Genomic DNA, 23,939 nt, shown 5'->3' on the forward strand with positions numbered 1-23,939 from the left:
TGATAAGTATTACTGCATAAGAGCAGAGCTTTATTGATGACATTACAAGACAAAATGTGCCGGGACTCAGTTAAACAGAATGCGGGCAGAAGTTATAATACAAATATCAACCAAAACAATAAAAAAGCAGGTAAATACAAACTTTTTAAGATGAGGTTCTTTTGGATAATACTGGAAAATGACAGAAACATGGGGGGAGTTATACAACTCCACACTTTTTCAACACAATTTATCATTCATTAGCTTATTGTTGTCACTTGTTTGAATTGTTTAACTAACAGCCAACATTAACGATACCTCTCTCTCTCTCTCCCACGGGTGAATAATTGACGGTGAAACTGATTTTTGAGACTTTCTTATACTTTCTTTAATTTCTACACTTAAACACACCTACAAATTACATTCCTATTGTCATCCTTTCTGCAGCACATGATATTAAGGCATTAAGACAAATACGATACCTGAGAAACCTCTCTATCTTATGTTCAGATCTCATTTTCTTGGTCTTTTTCCAGACAGTAAACCAGCATTTGAAAATCTTTGTTTTGCTTAAAAAAAATGCAATGTCTCCCTCGTTCTCAGCATTAAATTTTTATGTAAAATGATTTTTTTTAAAAGATGATTAAATCATCTATTATGTTGCTTTTGGATTTTAATAAACCTTCACATGCCCTCTCTTTGGTCCTGACTGGAGCCCTGAGCTACAACATCTGTTAGATCTTCATTTAAAACATGATTAATTCAATTGTAAAATGTGTTCATGTTATAATACAATACTTTATCCTCTCTCACTTCTTCTCTCAATCCTCTCATCGATTCTGGATCAATTCACATTTAAACTGGAAAGAGATACTGAAATAAACATTTTAAACTCATTCCAATCTCAAGTATTTTTAAACAAGTTTGATTTGACAGTGTGTTTTGGAATTAACCAGTGCAGCGGAGGGTCACAGTGATAATCCTCTCCTCCAGTCCACTGGAGGCTCAGCATCCCATGTGGTACCTGGCTACCTGGGCAGCATGTCCTGCAGGTCTGCCACGACGTAGGCAACCACAGCCCACAACGCCGAGCAGAGGTCCATGTCTTGAGGGTCCTGAACGTCCATGGTGTCACCTTCACTGTGGTGGAACCAAAAATATCGACTGTCGGCCACATGGAGGCTAGCACCTGGATGAGAGACGGTGAGAAAGACAAACACACAAACTTTACATATTGAAGAGTCAATAGTTCACACAATCCTGGGCTGAAAGTAATAAAATTCCACATCTGAAAAGAGACACCATCATCAATCCAGTTTAATCCTCCCGGACATTTCTGTGGAAGGAGAACGTAGCTTAACTCATTAAAGCTGCAGACCCAGTCCCACCCTAGCATGTGGAGAACAACCAAAAACTCAAACACTGAGTGAAGTGCTTAATTTGTGTTTTGATAAAACAAATTCCACTTTTTACTGTGGTGCCATTTCTGTCCTTTCTGTTTCAATTTGCTTATTTACTTGTTTTGTTTATTAACTGAGACAGTGGTCGTGCTTTGCTTCACCAATGTAGTAGAAAACAATCAAAGAAAATGAATCACCAACAATTCTGATCATTCTCTTGTTCCATCTCCTCAGATGTGAGGATTTGCTGCTTTTATCTGTTTTATATCATTTTGAATTGAATATCTTTGAGTTTAGTACAAAACAACTAGTTTGAAGATATCAAACTAGTTAGGAAATTGTGATGGGCATTTTTCACAACTTCCTGATATTTTATAGACAAAACCATTAATCATTTAATTGGAAAAACAGCAACATCAGGCTTGTATTTATGTCACAGGAGTGTTAGTTAGTTAGTGTTAGTTTCTAAGCAAAATTTTACACTTAATCTACTTTACTGGAAGTTCTTTGCCTTTTCTAGAGAAATTCAATTGTACATTGGATCTGGTGAGCTTAGCAAGAGTTTTTCCAATATAGCCCCCACCCTTTTCTTCCTCTTTGGTTTCCTGCTCATGTGTGTGAAGGACAATGAAAATGTGGGAAAAGCTTGTAAGTAGACCTAGACTGTGAATTACTTTGTCAAACTACTATTTCTATGTCATAATAACTGAACAAGATCTCACAAGAATAAAACAAAAAAAAATTGAAAGTAAATAAAAATAAATTGAATCTCAACAAATACCCCAAAGGCTAAACTTACAACAACTAAAACAATTCAGAACTGAAACTGAAAAATTCAGAACTGAAACTGCAAGTGACCACAAAAGAGAAATCCTGATCAGTGAAAGAAAAGTGAGAATATTTCTAATCAAATGTAGCGCTCTTGAGTTTTGCTTTTGAGGTAATATTCTGGGTTTCAGTTTATTTTTTATCCACTTTCACTTTATTTGTTTTTTTGTTTGATTCTTGGGAGATTTTGCTCAATTATTATAACACAAATTTAATCCCATATATAAACTGGTTTGCCAACCACCAACTATCTAAAGTAATCATGATGATGATGGCAGTTTTAACACCATTACTGCGGGGAGAAAAGTTAAAAATGTCACTCTGTGTACAGATTTGTGTTCTTCGTCTTGCAATAGACAGGATATAGTAAATGAAATAGTCCATTCAAAGGGGAACAAAAGAGGTGTACATCTAAATAAAGATATTACTTGTAAGTTGTCTTATAACCTCTTTTCGTGACACAACAATCCTAAATGACAGTAAGTTACATCTGAAATCTTTTGATTTTATGAGGGCAGCCTCTTGTGGGAGTGTGTGCATTTAGCTGCTGCACTTGTGTAAGTAGACATAAACAGATCACTTGCATATAGCCATTCAAAATTTTACTACAAGCCTTCAGTCTCAGTGAGAGACTGAAGGTCAACACTTTCATGATGTCCAGACAGCTTTTCTAGCTGACATGTCTTCTGCAAAATTTAAATGCAAAGTCCTTTGACAAACTTCCCTCTGATGCTACTACGAAATTGGAGTGGCTGAAATGGAGAGACGCACACTGAACAAACTGAAAGCCATGATGGACAATAGCAGACACCCTCTCCACAGCCTCCTGGAGTGACAGAGGAATAGCTGTAGCAGTCGGCTCCTCTCATTGTGCTGCAGAACGGAGCGAGTCAGGAGATCCTTCGTCCCCACAGCAATACGACTGTTCAATTCCTCCTGCATTGACTGGATAGTTCTTTTGTTTTTATATTTTGATGAGCTCTTGACAATTTGAATTTCGATTCGGGAATCAATAAAGTAATATCTATCTATCTATCTATCTACCTATCTATCTATATTTGGAGAATGCTCCCATCTCCATAGGAGCAGTGAGAATTTGAAGCCCTCACTGGACTGTGTAATCGACTTATTTTCAACCATCAAGCTCTACTTACTGTCGCTAATAACCTAGTATCCTAAAGCAAGTAATCCATTTGAATGAGTTAATTTATTTTTGTTACTAAATGATAGATATATTAATACTAAAGAGGGAAATCAGGAAGCTCAACGTTTGAAAAATGTATTTACTAGTGGGTTAGGGTGTCTATAGGTGGCGGTAATGCGCCCTAACGCTGGTTACCACCTGTTATCAAACCAAAAGAAGAAGAAGGTGTTGAAGTTTGTTTTTAGCTTTGCTAATTATTCCTGTAAACTGTTCTAAAGTCAAATATGGGTCGCAAATGCGCCTATCCCGAGTGCAAAAGCACAGATGGACTGCACTCTCTGCCGTCCGACAGAGAGCTGGCTCACTGCTGGCTGCAGGCTTTGGGACGGGCTGACATACCCAGCGCCTCTGTTTACGTGTGCAATCTACACTTTACGCGAGAGTGCTTCTCCAACTACGGAGAGGTGGAAATGGGTTTCAAGAAGCAGCTTCTCCTAAAGCCTGATGCTGTCCCTACCCCTGCAAAAGTAGTGACGCCGGTGAGTAAAGCTTCCCACCCAGAAAATGTGAAATACTATTAAAAAAAACAAAACACAAGATGCAAACAGCAAAATTGTTGCTCAAGGAAAGACCGACTCCGACTGTGCGAGACCCGTCTGTAAAACGGGAAACTTGTAACAAGTAGCTAAGTGTACTGTAACTATTTCCAAATATGCAGATCTCAGTGGAGTAGCTGTGCCAGCTCAGATGTACACATCCTTCTTTTACTACTTCTTGCTTCTTCCTCCTGCCTCCTCTTCCTGTAACAATATTGTGGCTATGGAGTGTTTGTCTCCACACGGACGTTTTAGAGTGAAACACTTGGGAAGAATAGCTGGCTGAAGTGTTCGTTATGCCATGCGTGTGAAGCTGTGATGGATTTAGAGGGACCATATTATGAAAATCTCACCTTTTCAGTGCTTGTGCGTATATATTGGGGTCTCTGATGTGTCTACTAACGCACAAACTGTGGAATAAGACCACCCAGCCGGTTTGTTGTGGGCTGACTTGCTGTGAACTCGCGTGATTCAACAAGCCATTCAGATTTGATGCCCCCTCCTACGTCAATTGGAGCGTCATTTTAATGGTAACCTACCTGCATTTGTTATTTTCGAAGTGACCGGACTGTTAGCAAACACAGCATGTCTAAGCTAAGAGCTAAACACGCGAAATGCGCTGTTGTGGACTGTAAGGACCAGCACAAATCACTCCATCAGCCCCCAGCAGCAGAGGACAGAAGAACTGAGTGGTTTGACTTTATTTTCAATGGTGATGTCCCAGCTAAAGTTAGCAAACACCTTTACGTTTGTGCTAACCACTTTGCATCAGACTGTTTTACCAACCTCGGTCCATATCGAGCAGGACTTGCTGCCAAACTTTTTTTAAAAGAGGGATCAACACCAACAGTCCGTGATCACACTACAAAAGAGGGAGATGTAAGTATTTAAAAAAGTAATTGTGTTGTGTGTTTCTTTTGCCGTTTAGCACTATCTAACGATTGTTAGGATGCAGTGGATGAGGATGCAGTCGCTGATTCGAGAGAAACTGAATGTTAAGGCTCATTTGAAGCCAACTAAATATCGACAGTAGTAGGTTTGATGCCAGTTACAAAAGACAAACATATGCACTGCCACACTTTTGCTTCTCACAATGCTTTCCAAATATATTTGTACTAATTTTACTATCTAAAATGATATTGTTACATTGCTGCTGTTTGTAAGTAAAGCCTGCCACAGCTGAAGCAACATTACCGTGCCATTACATTAACAGTGACGCTAGATCTCGAGAGAGAAACAAACAATTAGGTCCATGGAAACAAACCCAAAAGAAGCGACTTGCTGGTGAAGTTTCAGATAGATTGTTGCGCTATCTGTAACATCATCCCCATAAATCTATTGAATCCAGACACTCAGAGGGAACACACAAAGAAAGTGCTGGTAACATACAACAAGCTGTAACAATAGTACTGTTACGTGGTGCTTGTTTCCACACTGACTTTTTAGAGTGAGACACTTGGGAAGAGTAGCTGGCTAGAGTGTTCGTTATGCCATGTATGTGAGGCTGTGATGGATTTAATAAATAGTGTAAACAGCAGAAAACGCTTTAATCATCTATTCTGGATAGTGTAGAGACAGGGCAGAATGAAACACTTCCCTTCAGTGTGTTACTGCCCTCCCCAGGACAAAAATATACACGTCATCATCTATTCCCATCTTCAGATACATTCCTGTTGACTGAGAGAAACCGAGCAGCTTTTACTCGCTCCCCTTTAGTTGTCGTAAAGGAAAAATTAATCCCTCAAACTGACACTACGTTAAACGATGCTTCCCTGTGTATGTTGCTTTTCCTGAAGTTTAAAAGAACATGATGATCAGTCTCAGAGATACTGTATTCACAAAACATGCATGTTTTCATTCATCCCTCAGTGCTCCAGCCTCAGTTCGAGCCACAGATTAGTATGGTGATATTCTTTTTTTCCCTTCTTTTTGTTAACAAATCTGATGAAAAGACCAAAACCAATAATGAACTGATCCTCCTATTGTCATTCATCTGTGCGATAGAGCTCCATTGTTGTTTAAAACACATCAGCTCCTTCATTACCATGAAAATGAGCACTGTAGCTTATTTTTAGTCAATCCCACATACACTTTCCTGCTGCTGTAAATACTCACTAGCACACCAAATGCCTGCCTAAAAATAATTCCCCACAGTTGCACAGTTTACCCCTGTTTGGGTACGTCTGTTAAAACCTACAGTGCCTGCCGCTTCCTCCACATCTTCAGTTGAAGCAACTAAATACAGACTGTCAGTTTGCTTTGACCTTTTCATGGGATTTGTTGACAACAAAAATAAAGAACATCGCAGTTACTACATAGTTATTTAAGAAAGCTTGGACACAACAGTAATGTCTCCCTCTCATCTCATTTTCCTACTTCTTTTGCCTTTTCCTTTTCAATACCCACTTTCAATTTAAGCAGTTGAATTACACTCTGCTAAAAAAATCCATTAACATCTATTGCTAATTTTTATAAAGTTGACTTCAAAGAACATCCACTTTACCCATTTCTTTCAACCCATAGCCTAAAATAAACCCTAGGAGAGTCTCACCTCACAGCCCAACCTCCCAACTCTTAACAAAACACTCAATGCGTGATGTAGAAGATTGTCAAGCTCTTCATGTTCCACTTATCAAAGCAGCAGCTCAGTCAGAACAAATAAGGAAATTGCCTGGTGGGTATCCATCACAATGCTCACAGAATTACTAATAATGACACATGTAAGAAGAACCCTGTGTCTGCTGTGATGTTCCTCAACAACTGACTCATTCACACTGTCAGTCTACGACTCTTGAAATGAAGCACATCTGAAATGGTCTTCGATGATCAGCTGCCAGCTTCACCAGCGGTTCTTATGATCAAACAGACTTGACACAATTGACTTCAGGTGACAAATGAATGTTCGCTGAGCATATATACTGTGGTATTAACAGGTGTCACAATTTGAGGTTTGTTTTTGCTCAAAACAAAGCAACAGCAGCTATGCAGTTTTTTGGCTCATGATTCATGATGGAAGCTTTAAGTGTCATTTTTCCCTGCATTTAGGGCAACAAAGGCAGCATTTGTCAAATCTTTCCTGCTGTGAGACACGTGGGCTCCCAGACTGACCCCCCAGAGAGAAAATCAGTCAGCACGCAGCTATCAATGAAAACTCTGCAGAATCACTTCCGAAGTACAGGTTTGTAGTCCCACACATCATCAAGTTATATATGAAAATCAGCTGTTTTTGCTTCCATTTTCTTAAATATTAAGTGTGCTCATGCATGTTGCTGTGAATCAGACACCACTGACAGGATGACTGATTTCTATGTGTGCATTGAAGCTACCCAGGTGAAAGCGCCCAGCAGAGACTGTGGTGTCTGCACCCTGACCTTCCCGTTGGACAGTCCGTTACTGTTCCTACAACCAACAATAGTAGAGAGACCATCCAAGAGAGCTCGACTCAGCATTAAAGATGAGGAGGAAAGCCCTGCAGAATGCAGCTTATCTGTGGTGGTTCAGGAACCAGAAGATACAACATGACCCTGCGGACCCTGTCACTGTCATGGGTTGTACTGTAACACTGTCACAGCAGCTGTATCTTTTCTTTTGTTGTTGTTACCTTTTCAAAAACTTCTTCACTGAGAGAAGTTGGTGAATGGACCAATTAAGAATCCTAAAAAATAGGATTGTGGTGTAAAACAAGCGTCATGGAACGATGTTACCAGTCACAGTGCACCGAGGCACCAAATTGTTTACAGAGTGAAATGGGCTTATCAGTAACCTCTGTCTAACTGAACTATTGCTAAGTTTTAATGGTTTCCATTTACTCCCTCTGATACACATGGCAGTACACATGTTCTTAATATCCTTCAAAAACCAGAACCCAGAAAGTACTGCAAACTGTCTCTGTCTAGACAGCTACCCTCTAAAGTGTCCTTGAGCAAAGCACCAAACCCTCAGCTGCTCTTCTAAACTGTTCAATAACAGAGGACTGTCTGTGAACATCTTCAGGCAACTAAATAATCTGTTGGGTCATTGCTTTAGAAAGGGAATGTGCTTGTGGTCTGCCTGGCTGAAGGTTCAAATGTTATTGTTGTTTTTGTTCTCAGTTCCTCTTCTACAAGTTACACCACAATGTATTTCTGTGTATAATGTAATTTCACTTTTATCAACACAAGAGAGAGGAGGAGACGATGTTTTAAACACTATCAAAAATCCACAAAAATCTAACCAAACTATGTATAGTTTTTTTTGTACAGTTTCTAGCCATTACTGCTAAACAAGCGTTGCTAATTTTACAATTAACCAGTGGAACAGGTGAAAACACCAGTGGATTGTTTTTGGCATCGAGCTAGTTTATATACAGTATTTCATGTCAAAAATGAAGAAATAATAACTAATAGTGAAACATTTCCACACAGATTTCTATGTGGCTTTTGTGTGAACGTGTCAGATTGTTGACCGTAGAGAAGGCCTGAATGAAAATTGCAATTTCATAGTTGACTGTTAAAATGTCAGCGGCCTTTTTAAGACTGGATCCTGTTATGTGGGTTGTGTTATTCAACTAGCAATGTACAGAGGGAAAGTTTAAAAACACATATACAGATTCAGTAGATGTGTTGTAATAAAACACTTGTGTTTTTCTGATTATGCCCATTTATTTGTATTTTATTCCTTATTTAGTCAGTTTTTAGTATAAAGTGTTATAGACCTACAGGCGGGTGATAAATTGAAGGAAAAAGCAACATAAAGTGTCTTAGTAAGGTGTTGGCCACCATTTGCCGCCAGAACAGCTTCAATATGCCTCAGCATTGAATCTACAAGTCTCTGAACTCTACTGGAGGGATGAACACTATTCTTCCAAAAGATATTCCCTCATTTGGTGTTTTAATGATGATGGTGGAGAACGCTGTCTAACACATCAGTCCAAAATCTCCCACAGGTGTTCGATTGGGTTGAGATCTGGTGACTGTGAAGGCCACACTATATGATTCACATAATTTTCATACTCTTCAAACCATTCAGTGACCCCTCGTGCCCTATGGATGGGGGGCATTGTCATACTGGAAGAGACCACTCCCATCAGGATAGAAATGTTTCATCAGAGGATAAAAGTGATCACTCAGAACAACTTTGTATTGATTTGCAGTGAGCCTTCCCTCTAAGGAGGTAAGTGGACCCACACCATGTACCATACCATTTCATCGCACTGCATTTGGGCAGTCAGCTTTCTCTGTGAAAGCCACAACTCAGTGGAATACCCTACCTGATGATATGAAGAACTGTAGTTCAATCAATACATTCAAGGCCAAATTAAAAAATCTACTTAAGACCAATCAACTGTGTGACCACTGAGTCTAAACTCCATCTATGGTCTTCTCATTAGCGCAGGTAGTCTTGCTTTTAATTTGACAAGTTTATATTATTAATTTCTAGTTGACATTGTGGGTGTATGTGATGTGCTGTCGTGTGTAGCTTTGTATTTTGTATGGTGTGTTCTGTGTGTGTTTTTTGTTGCTTTGTACTGTTTGTTGTTGTGCTGTTGTATGTTTTGATTGTGGGGGACTACAGATGCAAATTAGCTTTGAGCTACCTCCGGTGCAGTGCATCTTTAATGTTTAAAACTGCACACTGTTCCAATCAATAAATCAAATCAAAATGCCCCTTGTTGTAAAGGTCAAGTATTCAGACCTGTACTGATTTTTCCTTTAATTTGTCATTCACCTGCGGCACCAATTTGTATGCATGCGCTACACAGTGACGTAATGACCCTTCCACCCCAAGGAACCTGTTATTATTATATTTATAGGTTCCTTGTTCCACCCCCGGAAATAAACCCGGAAGCTAGAAACTTTTTTTGGTGTATGCCATGGATGGCGTATGCAGGCGAGCAATTTTTATTGGACCGAATAGGCGCCATTTTCGGTCCGTTCGGCAGCTCTTAGGAAGCCGTTCAGTATGACTCCCAGAAAGTGCTTTTTCGGCTGTGAAGGAGAGGAGAAGAAGTTAAACTTGTTTGCCTTCCCTAAAGACGAAAGCACCAGGCAAAAGTGGATACAATTTCTATTTTCGGGCAAAAAACAGCCATATGCATACGTGTTTGTGTGTTCACGCCACTTCACTGAGGACTGTTTCCTCAACAGAGCCCAGTATGAAGCAGGATTTTCTGCTAGGCTGGTGCTAAAAGACGGATCTGTTCCGTCTATAAAGGGCCGTGTCGAGGAGTCCGAAGCGCAAGCTGTAAGTAACATTATATCACTGAAATGTTACTCTCGTATTGACAATCGGACCAAATGGCCTATGAATTCAGTTTCAGTGCAGATAACAGGCCTATACAAGGTAGCTAAAGTTTTTTTTAGGGAGCTAACGGTGATTTGCACATAACAATACCTGCACCAAGCAGTCAGATATATGCTCTTAGTTCAACCATATCCGCTGCAAATCGTGGCATATTTTCACAACAGCCGAGGATTAATATGAACACACCCCCCCCCCGCCCAAGTAGAAGTAAACCAGGTAACTGCGTTAACTTGCTAACATGGAGCATTTGGGGAGGGTGAGGAAAGACAGCTAGAATAAAAGACTTTGTATATTTCATTGTCTGCACTGTTTTTCATTAAGGAATGACATGATTTAAAATATTAGCCTGTTCTTTAGTTAACTATGCTGCAAAAATGCCCTGCAACTAATGATGCAGGGCAGTAACCTTCTTTGATCTATTAACACCGTTGTTTCCCGTGGACCAGCTAGTTGTTCATAGCAAACATCATTATTCCTGAAGACTATAGTTGTTCTTTTTATTGTCTTTTTTCCCAATTAGAGTACATCACAACAGACCTCTACAACCCACAGTACACCACAATACAGACACAAGGGATGCCAGACTGACCCTGAACCTACAGTCTCTGTTTCAACGCAGTTCTGCCCTCTGATGTTATCTGTTGGCACACAGATGTACTACTCTCCCTCCACAAAATCTGCTGCCACACAGCTGTCCTACGGCACACTGAAACAGCACGTGAGAAGCAAAGGTGTGTATGTAATAAAGACAAAACATGGGTGTTATTTACTGCTGGAGTTAGAAAAAAAGGTCATATTAGTTTATAAACTAGAAAAAAGATCATATTAGTTTATAAACTAGAAACATAAGGACATATTGGCGTGCATCATAGTATCATAAACTAAAAACTATATTTGTTTCTAATCAGATGCACAGGTTACAGTTTCCTGCAGGAGTGTTGGGTTACCCTTTGACTTTGTTATGATGTAAGAGCGGAAAATATCTATATATTTTTATCCTTTTAGTCACAGGTGCCCAGGCAACGGTGTCAGCACTGAAACTACTTCCAGCTCTGTTAATGTTGTGGATGTTCTGCAGGGTGTAGGGATTTAAACAGTTAAGCTCTAGGCCTGGATGGTGTACCACCCATGTAGGAGGGGCTGGAATCTGTCTCATTCATCTTACAACCTAATAAGGAAAATAACACTGATTTACAAGTAATACTGTTTTATACTGAAGCAAATAATAATTCAGGGCAACATCACTGCACAGGACAAATATTGATCCAGGAAGCAACACTGTTACTGTATACAACAAAGAAATCTGTCCTCTAATCTGCTGTACTCTCTTTATATTGCTGCACTCTACAGTCAGGAATCAAAACACATTTGATTTTTAACAGGGAACATGTGTTAGTAGCTAAATTTTAATCAGGATAATTTTGGCAGTATTTCCCAACACAAGCAACGTTAGTCTAATTCTTAGCTACTTAGATTAAAAAAAAAAAAAAAAAAAAAGACTCCAGCTTGAATACGTAGGGCTGAACCGACACCATTGTTACTGTAGCAACAGTAACAATGTTGCTACAACAATGTTTTTAGCATTTCAGGAAGCCTTAGGAGCTGAATTCCAGTAATATGTAGTAGTATTTTTTTTTTTTTTTTTTAGTAGTAGAAGTAGTACTTTTTATTCAGTCATCACAAACAATACAATATATATATATATATATATATATATATATATATATATATATATATATATATATATATATATATATATATATATATATATATATATATAGTATAAACAGTCTACACAGCATAGACAAAGTCAACAGTCTATGTATTACATAATGACTGAAAAGGCGAAAGCAGAAGCACATTGCTTATATCCGCATATTCTACTTTCTTATCAATTTAAGCTACCCTCCAATGGTAATGGTAAGGGGTGTGACATTTCCGAAATGCTCTAAGCAGCTGACCAGTCACAACAGAGTGGGTCTTTTGGAAGGCGAGCCAGGAGCCAAAAAAGCCTGTTTCAGGCTGAGTGAGACAGAGGGGCTGCATCCATGACTTGTAAAGTAACTAGGAACTTTTTGACCATAAAAACATGAAAACATTTGTAAATAGACCACAAAAATGAAAATATTAAACTGGGAAAGGGGCATAATATGAATGCTTTAAAAACAAGATGCAACTGGCATCTAAGCAGAGTGAAAGTGCTGATGTGCATGAATTAAATTACTATGAGCAGCTTACAAGATAAACAAGATGTACATTTGTGAAGTGACGCAGTATGTTATATATCAATTCATATTTAAATAAAGCTGTTATTATTGTTATTGTCATATTATTATTGTTGCTGCTCAGTTAACTTAATTGTGTACTCATTCATTTTGCTAAATCAGACACCAATGACAGGATTACTGATTTCTGTGTATGTACATTGAAGCTACCCAGGTGAGAGAGCCCAGAATGAGAAACTGCGGTGTTGGGACCCTCACCTTCCCTTTGGACAGTCCGTTATTGTTCCTACAACCAACAATAGTGGACAGACCAGCCAAGAGACCTCGACTCAGCCTGACAGACGAGGAAGAAGGACCCTCGGAGTGCAGCTTGTCTGTGTTGGTTCAGGAACCAAAGGACTCAACATGACCATGTGGACAGTGTTGTAATTCTTTTCTTTTTGGAAACTCCAGCATGGAGAAGAGTTAGCGAATGAAAGATTATTGAAAGGAACAATTCATGCTGGAAATGTGGATTATGGTGTTAAGTAGTGTCATGAAGTGATGTCAACCATTATCAAGTTGTGTAATGGGCTTAACAGTAGCCTCTGTTAAACTGAACTGGTGCTAGGTGCTACTAATTTGGGCTTATCACATTACACACATTACAGTGCAGATGTTCTTAATTTAATATACACACTAAAAGGCCTTGGAAGACAGAGAAGAAGGCTTTAAAAACATCCCTGAATACCAGCTGCAGATGCAAACAAAGGATGCTTTTAAGCAGGGTTATTTCTGGTCAGCTGGCCTAGTTGTATTATTAAATGAAATGTTTAAAATATATGTTTTTGAGTCTTTTTTCAGTTCCTCTTCTAAAGGCTACCACAGTGTCTTTCTGTGTATGTTACAATTTCACTTCCACAGAAACTAGACAAAGGCAGACAGAAAATCCAGACCACTAAATCCCCGTGAAAGCCACAAAGATTGACACAGACTGTCATATGAATCTATTCAAAGCAGCACTGTTTAGGGTTTAATCTATTTTCATAATAAACAATTCAGAAAGATAAAAATTCTTGAAAATCAAACCAATTGGTATCATCCAGTTTCTTGATTACTGCTCAAATGGGGGATTTCATATCTCACTGGTTCAGTTTTGTGTGTTCCAATACAATACAATTTAATTCTATTGATTATATTCTGTTAAATCTTACATCATTCTTCATTCTGTAATTAGTTTTTGTGTTTATAGGCTTGTAGTGTATACTGACCATTCAAGGTTGAAAAAAATAGTCAGCAGTCTCATGGGAAGATGTCGTCTGGCTCAGAGGTTCTTCTTGAAAATTCTCTAACTTCCTACCCACACTTTAAATACCTTGCAGATTCAAGTGAAATTTTTCGGGAATCCAAGAATCCCCATGGTGTACCATAGTTCATCAATGAGGATGTGATTCTGTGTGCACAGCATTTTCAGGAAAAGTTCAAACTGGTTCCACAGAAATTGGGATGAGTTACTTTCTATTTAGTTTTTTTTTCTATGTTTATGACAGACATAAAATTGTTAAATCAGACATAGCACATTTTCTTAAACTGTTATAGTATGAATTTTCACTGTGCCCTATAGTGAAAGCTAGTTGCAGAAAGACAGATAGACATTTAAAAACTGACCTGGTACTCCTGCCTGCATCCAAGGTGAGATATCTGTCCCTTCTCCATGTATCTCCAGTTTGGTTGTATTAATGGGAGCCAACAGTTTGACCACTTCTTCCATCACCTGTTGACATAGACGCACACTAGTAAACTGCTTCTCAGCTCATCACACAGTCTGTAATGCCCCAAGGGCTTTTCAAACATAGTTAAACATCATTTAAATTCAAAAATGAATTGTCAGATTTGTACATTAAACAACCATTGTAATTTAAAAGATAGACACCAGACAGAACAGCAAGACTGGAGTTTAAATTTTACCTTTAAATTCTTGGATACAAAGTAAAGAAAACAAATTCAGTTGTATGCAATTAATATTCGAAACTTGATATATAATTTCAAGTTGAGAAAAATGTCCACAGTAGACTTTCTGTGACCATATTGTGATGGATTACAGTGTCACATTCACACAAAAGATGGTTCTCTATTAAGCATGGGTTTGCTGCTCTGGTTCCTCCTGTGATTTTAATGCACACTCTACACTGAGGTTAAGCGGAAGAAGTTCAATGTTGTCTGAAGGTGAGGTGTAACTGTGATAGAGTAAAACACACATTCAAAGGACTGGATACTCATTCACACTAAAAAGCAGGGAAGTAAAATGTTCCCCACGTTGCAGAATCTGTGCTCTGCAGAATCCAGTCTGTTTAACATGTATAAAACATAATGATTGTGTGACAGTGTCGTGTTTACAATCCTACCTTTCGTGCTGCATCACTGCCTGTAAACTGCAGAGCCATCGGGCTGAATGTCCCCAAATCAGACTCCATGACCAGGTCATAGTTGGACATGTTCACCTGAGTAGGAGAGGAAGTAGACACAGGAAGGAGGCAGAGCACATAGAAGAGGTGAAGAGACAGTATGGATGTGATTAAACCCGAAAAAGAGGTGATCCAAGCTTCAGTCAACAGAGCCACTCAGTCTTCATAAGAGGCCTCAGAAGGTGACATTAAGTGACATTAAGCACAGCTACTTTCAAATTAAAACATACACTCAGGAAAATGAATGTTTGCCAACATATGCAAAGGCTCATGCTATTCCCTCATATACTTCCTCCTCTGCTCAGGTGCCTCAACCAACCACTAGGAGTTGCTAGTGCAGCTGCCTTAGCTGATTGAGGCAATTAACATTCTTACACAGATCTGGACAGCTTGCTGGGGTGTTACAGTACTTAGGTAAAAAATAGACCTTTTACCTTTGTTTTAAGAGTGTACATTACTATGGGTCAATTCCTGATAGGCAGCAAAGGCTCAAAATATGGAAACTCTATAAGACTGTAGATTATTGTTTTAGATCTTTTGCCCAGAGAAAAACCTGGTAGCTAGCCAAGGCCTGTCCAGCACAGTGAAAGTACATTTCTGCACTCCTACACGCTATACTTTGTTAAAAATGTTGGAAATCATAGCTGACTCTCTCTGCTCCTCACTAGCAGGAACAATATTTGCTTTTTTCGTGTCTCCTATTTCATACTGCAGCAGTAACAGTAGTAGTACCTTGTGTAGATTATAGTACTGCTGTGCTCCAACTCCACCCTGCTCTTCAGCTGTCCACAGCACCGTACGCAGGGTTCTCCTTGGACGCAAACCTAAAAACACACAAAGACACAAATGAACACACACAGCAATACAGATGCAAATATGTACAGAAGGAGACAGATAACATCCCCAGTTACATGATGCAAATATATATGCCATGTATATTTCTTTAGAACTTATAATACACTGAAGATTACTGTATAACTGGCTAAAACTTTTCATCACTAGGCATTGTACTCTTGGTTGAATAAGCTTGTTTGATTATAGGCTTATTCAGTTCTTTTGTCCATAAAAAAACTGCACTGTATATCTGAGTCTGTTCCCTAATTATGCGTGCTCTTGTTCCTCTACAGACAAGTTGGGGGAAATGAAGGTTTACAGTCTGAGAGATTGTTTTGTCATTTTCACCAATGTTTGGAACTGGTTAGATTGATCCCTCTATCATGGAGCTTTGCCTTATTTTCATGGAGCTTTACCATATTTTACTTGTTGTACTTGTAAAGCCTGGTCTCTTGTTTAAAAAGAAAACTGTTGACTGTTCTGCTCAGTAGGGCAAGCTGATTACATATTAGTAAATCATTTACTCATCTTTGTTTACAAGCTTGTGTAAGCTTATTGCAGTTTTATTTGCTTTTTTGCATTTTCACAGTATGTAAATATTTCTATGGAAGTTCCTCTGTGTGTCTCCATGTACAGTATGTGTGTGTTTCTATATGCTATATATCTGTAGAGGGTGTGTGTCTCTGGGTTACCTAGATCTTTGATGAGTGACAGGGCCTCCCAGGAAATCATGGCTCCACCCCCATCATCCATGGCACCCTGGCCCACATCCCAACTGTCCAAATGACCGCTCAGTAAGACGATCTAGCAGATCGGACATATATACAAGAGAGAGAGATACAATCATAGACAAGAGAGGCTGAAAGTACAGAGTGGAACAGTTTTTCTAGGTGTGTATTCATGGCAACTTTGAATCGGACAAATGTAAGAACAACAGAATAGATAGAACGTTATCGGACCCATATTCTTTCTACATTTTATTAAAACACACATAAACACATAACACACACACACACACACGATAGCCAGATATGCTTCAAATTTGAGTCTTTTATAATAAAAATGCTTTTTAATCAGCAAAGAGAGACAGACTCATAAAAAAAAGAAAAGCAAAGACACAAGCACACAGTTCAGAGTGATATGTCCATTTCCAGGAATTTCAAGGGGTGGGATTCCCGTCATTGGGATACTCCTGTGCTGACCTGATGTTCAAGGTTACAAAACATGCAAGCCCAGTCTGGACAATGACCCAGAGGCTACGCATTCCATTAAAATCAAACCCAGTGTTTCCTCCACTACATAACAGAAATACATAAAAGAAACCATTTAAAAATGCATTTCTTCCTGCTCAGAGCTGAATGTGCCACCAGTTTACTTAAAATTAGTTAAATACTGTTAAAGTAAGGTGTCCATATGAACATTGAAACAGGTTATGCAATTATTCTTCCTGTTCATACTGGCTATTAAAAATCCCTCCGTAATGCGTTTTCAATGTAAGTGATGTATTTAAAAAGTTTAAATATGTAGCCTACAGTTGAATGCTTTTAGTATTAGCTAAGAATACATCAGTAGGGAATATAAATCATACATACACATTAAGTACACACAGACTTGCTGCTGTGTGCAAGATTTGTGAATCACTGGAGTGGTTGTTGCCACGCCAGAACCGTCTTCCTCTAAATCCATAACCTCGAACATGTACATATTCCATGTAAGGCTTTATATCCAAGGTTGCAGCATGCATCAGGGATTTTACAATCCAGTTTCTGAGTTTGGAGTTTGCTCATAAACACACTGCACTTGTAATAATTCAGTCAACCACTATTGTTGAAAGGTCAGGACATTCATATCTAATTATTTAAGCCTAAAATGAATGATTTTTCCATTGTATTGTGATTGCTAAGTTGGTTAAGATCCTTGACTTTATAATGACACACTTTGTTCCTCTTACTATTGAGGGACACAGATAACTGACAGTTAGTCTACAGTATGGCTGCTTTGCTTTTTACAATGTGTTGACAGTGGAGACATCTAAATACTTTGTGCTTAACGTAGTTCAAATCACAAGAGACCAACAGTATAATAAGGATGTTTAGATGTGGTTTTTTTCAACAAATACAGACAAACAGTTATAATCAGCACTCATCGAAATCACAGTATGACAAAATCATTTATATTTTAGGCATGAGCATAAACAGAAAGCCTACACATCAGGACATTTTAGACTTTGCAAAGTTAACATTTTCATTTAGAGGATAGAAGATGTAAAAGTTGAGTAAGTGGAAAAAATCTTAGCAACTCATCCCACTGGTTCTCAAAGGCTTAACTGTGGAAATGACTCACTAAACCTCAAATGTACATCTTTCTATGAACGTGCACACACCCACACACACACACACTTTAACCACAATTGCTGCTACTGCCAGCCGGAGCACTAAGTCACAGAGCCAGAGATGATGTCAACCATGCCATGTGTTTAATTTCCTTTTTCTATAATGAGGGACTGAGAGTTGGTTCCCAGATAAGAATAGTAACAGCTTACATCAGCGATGTTCCTCTAATCCAAGTCTCCTGACAAATTCTTCAGTTAGCTCTACTTAAAAAATCACAAATTAAACCCGAGGGAGTGGCTTTTAAGAACAGAGTTGACTAGAATTACACGGATTGGAAAGACATAATGACATTATGACCTGTTTTATGTTCTTTGTTACCAATCAAAGTCAGGAATTTTTTGGCCATCTTGAACTGTGCTTCCCGGATGAGATATTTTGTGATTGTTGAATGAGCAGGCCTCACATTTGCAGGTTCAAGAGGCTGTCAGTGAGTAAAGGCTTACATATATGCAGGTCATAGCCACACTCTTGGGAAATTCCCAGTGCAAAAACCATCCGCCTTCTTCTGTCAACAAGAACTCTTGTGAGACACAATAGGGTCATAAGCTACCCCTGTTTCACATACAATGTACTTACTTCCTTAACAACAACAACAAAAACACCCATGCTCCAGGCAATCTCCACCAATATACACACCATGATCCATAGATCACACTGTGGAAAGTTCAAGTGTGATAAATAGAAATAGAAAATGTTGATTAAGTTAGGTCAAACTTAACAAGAAGCTTCCCCCCATTTACCTCCTGTGCTACAGCTCTGTTACCCCTCATCTATATGTCAGTGCAACACAACTAGGGCTATCCCTGTGAATGTTGATCCCACTCCTCATTCACTTTTATTCAAACAGGCATGATAACAGTGCGTTGTTTTCCATCAGGGGAGCCATAGTGCCTCCTTTGCACACAGGGTGACGCTGCGTTCATTCGGAGATTGGTGCAGCAGCACCTTATCCGTTAATCAGGTTTAACCTGCTAGACATGTCCTCCTTACCCTGATGTAAACTTACAGTTTACATCTCACTCTATACTTTAGGAGTCTGCTAGTCCTGTGACAGACTAATGACCCATCCAGGGCACACCCCACCTTTAGCCCAGTGCGTGCTGGAATCAGTTAATTTTATCCCAGTTGCAGGTCAGTGTCCTTGCTAAGCAACACTGTCTATCCCCTTTGACTCAGGTTTCCTATACAGTAGTTCATACACAGTAGTCTAGTTATTCTCAAAAAAGCAAACACTCAGAATAATTGCAGGTTGCAGTGCTGGAAAATCCGCCCAAAAGTGGACTTAAATTATCTTTCTGTTTGCTTATATTAGTATGTGTTCACAAATCACAACTCTATTAATGCCATAAAAGGACAGGATCATTTCAGCAGGCCTGAGTTGTTTAGACTAGTCAATAGAGAAAAAAATTTAGTGATCTGTGAAAAATGCAGTCGAGTTTGTAATTTATAAATAATAATTACCATAAATAATTCCATATGGTCAGAGTTTGGGAATAGTAAGTCAGTGCAAGGACAATGCTTGTTGAATTTCAAAAGAAGTTAAGAAGTGCTATTTCATGGAATGTAAAAAACTTTAAAATCATAATTTATAAACAGGTGAATGGTTTGTTTACACATTGCTGTGTTTCCAAAGAAACCTACTTTATACTGACAGACTAAAAGTGATATTTCTCAGTATTTCCAGCTGAGCTGAGCCTCCGTGCCTCTCTGGAAAGATTAGATCACACAGACAGGCAATATAAAGACAGACTAAACCTCTGTGGGAATATCTGCAGTCAGCAAAAAGGGGTTACAACATTCTTTCCTCATGCTACCAAACAGAGTAAAAGACAGGGAGAAAGACTAATTAAGGGAGAGACAAGAACAGTCATAATAATGCCTTTCTTCCAAAAATGAAATTCTAACAGAACGCCCACACAATCACATGGAGGGCCCACCCAAATAGGTTTGCCTCAACATAAAAAGACTGGAAACGAGAGACTGTAGCTTGATGAGAAACATAACAACAATTGAGGCAGACAAGTACCTGCTCAGGGTGCTGCCAGCCTCTTATCTCAGCCACTGTGTTGAAAGAGTCGGCATCCGGCAGAGTCTTGGCCGCCATTGTGAGTCTGACCACGATCTGCTGTCCCCTCTGCGCCATACGCCACATCAACTCAGCATCCTCCACAGTGATACAGGCTGTGGGGATGCGTTTCACTCCATCTTGGTAGTCCTGCCAACCAGTGTGGGGACTAGAGACAAAGAGAGACACACTTTTGTAAATTAAACCTTTACTTGACTAAGAAGTTGGGGATCAAATGTCACTTTACCAGTGATATATTCTCTTCATAGACAGATAAACACCTGTTAATAGAGAAAGGAGTGATGGACCGAATGAGTGAGGCTACAGCTCCCACTTTAGCTGCCTCAGAGGCACCGAACGCACGGTAAGCAACCGTCTCCCCGTAGCTGACAAACGGCTGGTTAAAAACCACAATCTTCCCTGCAGCCTCGCTGGCTCTGCGCTTCAGTTCCTCAAAAGACTGAACCACCAACACCTCTGACTCAATACCTAGACAGACAGAGGTGGAGAATGGAAAAACAAATTCATATGTATAAATAAATAAAATAAATACTCATTGTATTATTAAAGAATCTTCCAGTGTCTAGGTGCCTAAAGGTGACTAAAATGAGACATTCATAGGAATCAGAGGAAGTTGTAGGGTTTTATTCAGTATGATCTTTACCTTCAGGTGGTGTCCCTACACTGCTGCCCAGTCCCAGTATAGCCAGACTTTTGGCTCTGGGTACAGTCATTTCTGCGCTTTCCTTCCCTCTAACCCAATGTGGGATTTTGACTGGCTCTGGAGAAGAAACCGCAAGAGGAGATACAAAAAGAAAACTCACTGCTACATTTGATATATCAAAAAGAGATTCTTTGTCACATCCAGGTGAGTCCAATTTAAAAGGGCTTCCTCTCTCATACAACCCACAGTGTTGTTAAAGGCATACTCACCTAGATGTACATCCAAGCCATCCTGTATCATAGCATTGGACATGTATTTGATAGCCATTTCCAAGTTGTGCGAGCCACTGACACGGTTCCCTATGGTGTCGGTGAAGTCGGCTAGCCGTCTGTAAGAGCGGTGCTTGGCGGCTCCAAACACAGCCAGGTCAATGATCTGTTTAGCCACATCACCATAGCCTGCCACCTCTGCAGCCATGTCAGAGGCTCACAGAGAAACAAAAAAAGAAAACTCAGGTTTTATGTCCAAGTCCTCTTGAATATCATTTAAGTAAAGTAGTCACTTAAGTAGATAACTTAATACACCTTACGCAGCTGTCGTATAGGTACATGTAGGTATACACACTGACTGAGCACTTCATTAGGAACACCTGTGCAATCTATTGCAATCCAATACAACAACCCTGCCATAAATTATACTTTTACAAAGCTTATACATTTTTGGTTTTTGTTGACATTGTCAGAAAGGTGATAATTCTACTTTATGTTTATTACTGAGGTTGTAGTGGGTGGTGGTGGTGTACTGGAGTGCATTATATTGAGAAGTGTTCCTAATATTTTGCCCCCCTCATGTATGTTAATAGTATTGGCCAAAATATTGCTTGGTGAGTGCAGTCACTCCTACTATAACATATACAGTATAATTCTATTTGTACATAAGATATACAAGAAATGTGGAATGAAATAGTACCTAGCAACCTATGTAAGAAAGCGTGGAAGCCAAAAGTTTGTACACAGACCTGTCAAAAAAACCTATGCTTGATATGTCAGGGAAGCAATGTTAAAATGATGACTACCCTACACAGCATACATTAGTGGTAATCAGACTGTCCACACTGACTAAGTCTACATTCAGTATCATTTCATGATAAATGGCTGGAATGTGGATACAGTTCAGTATATCTCAAAACAAAGAAGCACAAATGTGTAACAGCTCAGAAAGAATCATTTTCAATTAAGATTTTTCACAACACGAATATAACGTTAATCTGTAAATGACAGAATAATAATTGATCGTTTTTAACAATTAGATTTCTGTGACACTGTTTTTTTATACAATATTTACAGGAATTCAAAGACACTGGCATCCTCATCTAAATCTGTGGCAGTGAGAGGGTTTGAGGTACCTTTCCTTGTAGTATCATTGAATGCAGCCCTGGCCCAAGTAGAGTGAGGGTGACATCCACACGGAGATGATAACATGGAGAAAAACAAGAAGGAGAGGAGGATGGGCAGTCTGCCACCCTGAGCCATCTGCAGACAGACATATATCAGTGTGATAGTCTTGTGACTTCATCGCTGCTTGATTAACCTCTAACAGGATAAGTCCTACTAACTATACTAAGCTGTATATCACTGATCCAACACTGCTACAAATTAATACATGAGGGACAAATCACAACTGAATCACTTTTAATTGCAATCCGTCTTATTGAGCAGATTAAAAACTGTAAATCAATTTTATTCCTGTAGCACCACAAACTTAATCCTGTGTATTAGCTACAATTAGTTTTTTAAATAACATTTACGAGGACTTACTGACTAGGACACAAATTCTAAGTGTGTCTAAGATTGGGCTATTATTCATACAAATACGCCGCCATTGAGATGAACGTATGTACAAAGACAAACTAACTGAGCTTTATCTTTAATTAAAAACCAAACATTACACTACAGTTAGACAAATTTTAATACAGACGAAGGATGGAGAGTTAACGTTACAGCAGTTTAACAAGTTCAGGGACCGACAATGTTCATAACATTTGACTTAAAAAGCTCCATAAAATAACACAAACCCTTCACGACAGGTTAGTAGCCTTGTTATCGTTGAAGTTACAGGTTTTAAACAGTTTGAAAGTATACAACAGTGAAGCAAGGAAATAAATATTGTTTCCGTCTGCGTCATTCAGCGCGTGCCTAACGACAGCAAGCTTCCGGTCTGAATGTTTTCACAATAAAAGCTGTAGCAGTAACATTTTCCAAAATTAGCAAAAATATCAATTGAAAAATAAAATGATATGCATAAAAAAATCTGCTCCAACTGCAAATGTATCTATGCAACAATTCAAAGATGCAAACACAAATACTAAGCATCTCTGAATATCTTGAAGCTCAAGCTCTATAAATAAAACGTATCATTAGCCTGTTATAAACAACGTTTTATATGGTAAACTTGTACTAATCAATTTTTTAAAAATTACTCACTCTAAAGCACCAGCTGTGGGCTACCTAGTCTATTCAGATTATGCATTTTATTACTATACTACTACTCATTAGTATAGCAAATGATGTTTGTCATACAGGCCAAGATTTATCCAGGCAGTTTAGGGAAAATGATGATAAAAGCCAGCACTTTAACATTGACATTAATCCTTCAATAATTAGGGTTAAATTTCACACTGACCCTCTATTTAACTGCTGTGGCACAGATAAATAATACTTACCTTCAACTAACCACTTTTCAATACATTCAGCATAAGTTAAAGTGTTTTTGAACAATGTGAATGCAAGAGAATGTTGCCTTTTCATTTCAGGCTTATAACAGATAGAGGAGGATCAATTTATGCTGCAAAGTCAGTCATATCCCCCTAGACTCTACAGGGATAGAACTGACTTTGCAGCGTAATTTGCAGCGTGTTGTATAGAGTCTAGACAACACAGTTGAATATATGAACTGTATTGTTCTCCCTTTGACTCCCTATCACAGCTGACAGCTTCCGACTTTTGTTTATTCTCATATCACACAGAAGCCAAATTACAATGTAACAATTTGATTGGGCATTTTTATATATTCTGACTTTACCAGA

The 23,939-nt window shown here is 38.8% G+C and overlaps 2 protein-coding genes across 3 annotated transcripts; one reads left to right on the top strand and one right to left on the bottom strand.

Annotated features, from left to right (window-relative positions):
* On the bottom strand, nucleotides 1–23,058 carry LOC137191710 (carboxypeptidase Q-like). The gene is made up of 11 exons (XM_067602028.1): nucleotides 22,929–23,058; nucleotides 22,260–22,386; nucleotides 21,124–21,339; nucleotides 20,855–20,971; nucleotides 20,472–20,679; nucleotides 20,152–20,359; nucleotides 16,425–16,536; nucleotides 15,631–15,722; nucleotides 14,839–14,934; nucleotides 14,102–14,207; nucleotides 1–1,168 (listed from the first exon to the last, which is right to left on the bottom strand). Exons 2-11 carry the CDS (start codon nucleotides 22,384–22,386, stop codon nucleotides 1,008–1,010), a joined length of 1,443 nt encoding a protein of 480 aa, XP_067458129.1. The 5' UTR covers nucleotides 22,929–23,058; the 3' UTR covers nucleotides 1–1,007.
* On the top strand, nucleotides 3,306–13,276 carry LOC137191713 (uncharacterized). 2 transcript variants are annotated; one of them, XM_067602032.1, is made up of 5 exons: nucleotides 3,306–3,890; nucleotides 6,993–7,125; nucleotides 7,270–10,169; nucleotides 10,750–10,960; nucleotides 12,661–13,276. In XM_067602032.1, exons 1-3 carry the CDS (start codon nucleotides 3,636–3,638, stop codon nucleotides 7,467–7,469), a joined length of 588 nt encoding a protein of 195 aa, XP_067458133.1. In that variant the 5' UTR covers nucleotides 3,306–3,635; the 3' UTR covers nucleotides 7,470–10,169; nucleotides 10,750–10,960; nucleotides 12,661–13,276. The 2 variants fall into 2 exon arrangements, with proteins under 2 accessions (XP_067458133.1, XP_067458132.1); XM_067602031.1 differs by lacking the exons at nucleotides 3,306–3,890; nucleotides 6,993–7,125 and having other exon boundaries at nucleotides 9,773–10,169.
* Nucleotides 23,059–23,939: the final 881 nt, after the last annotated feature.

This window comes from Thunnus thynnus, chromosome 10, assembly GCF_963924715.1.
Source record: "Thunnus thynnus chromosome 10, fThuThy2.1, whole genome shotgun sequence".
Taxonomy (NCBI): domain Eukaryota; kingdom Metazoa; phylum Chordata; class Actinopteri; order Scombriformes; family Scombridae; genus Thunnus; species Thunnus thynnus.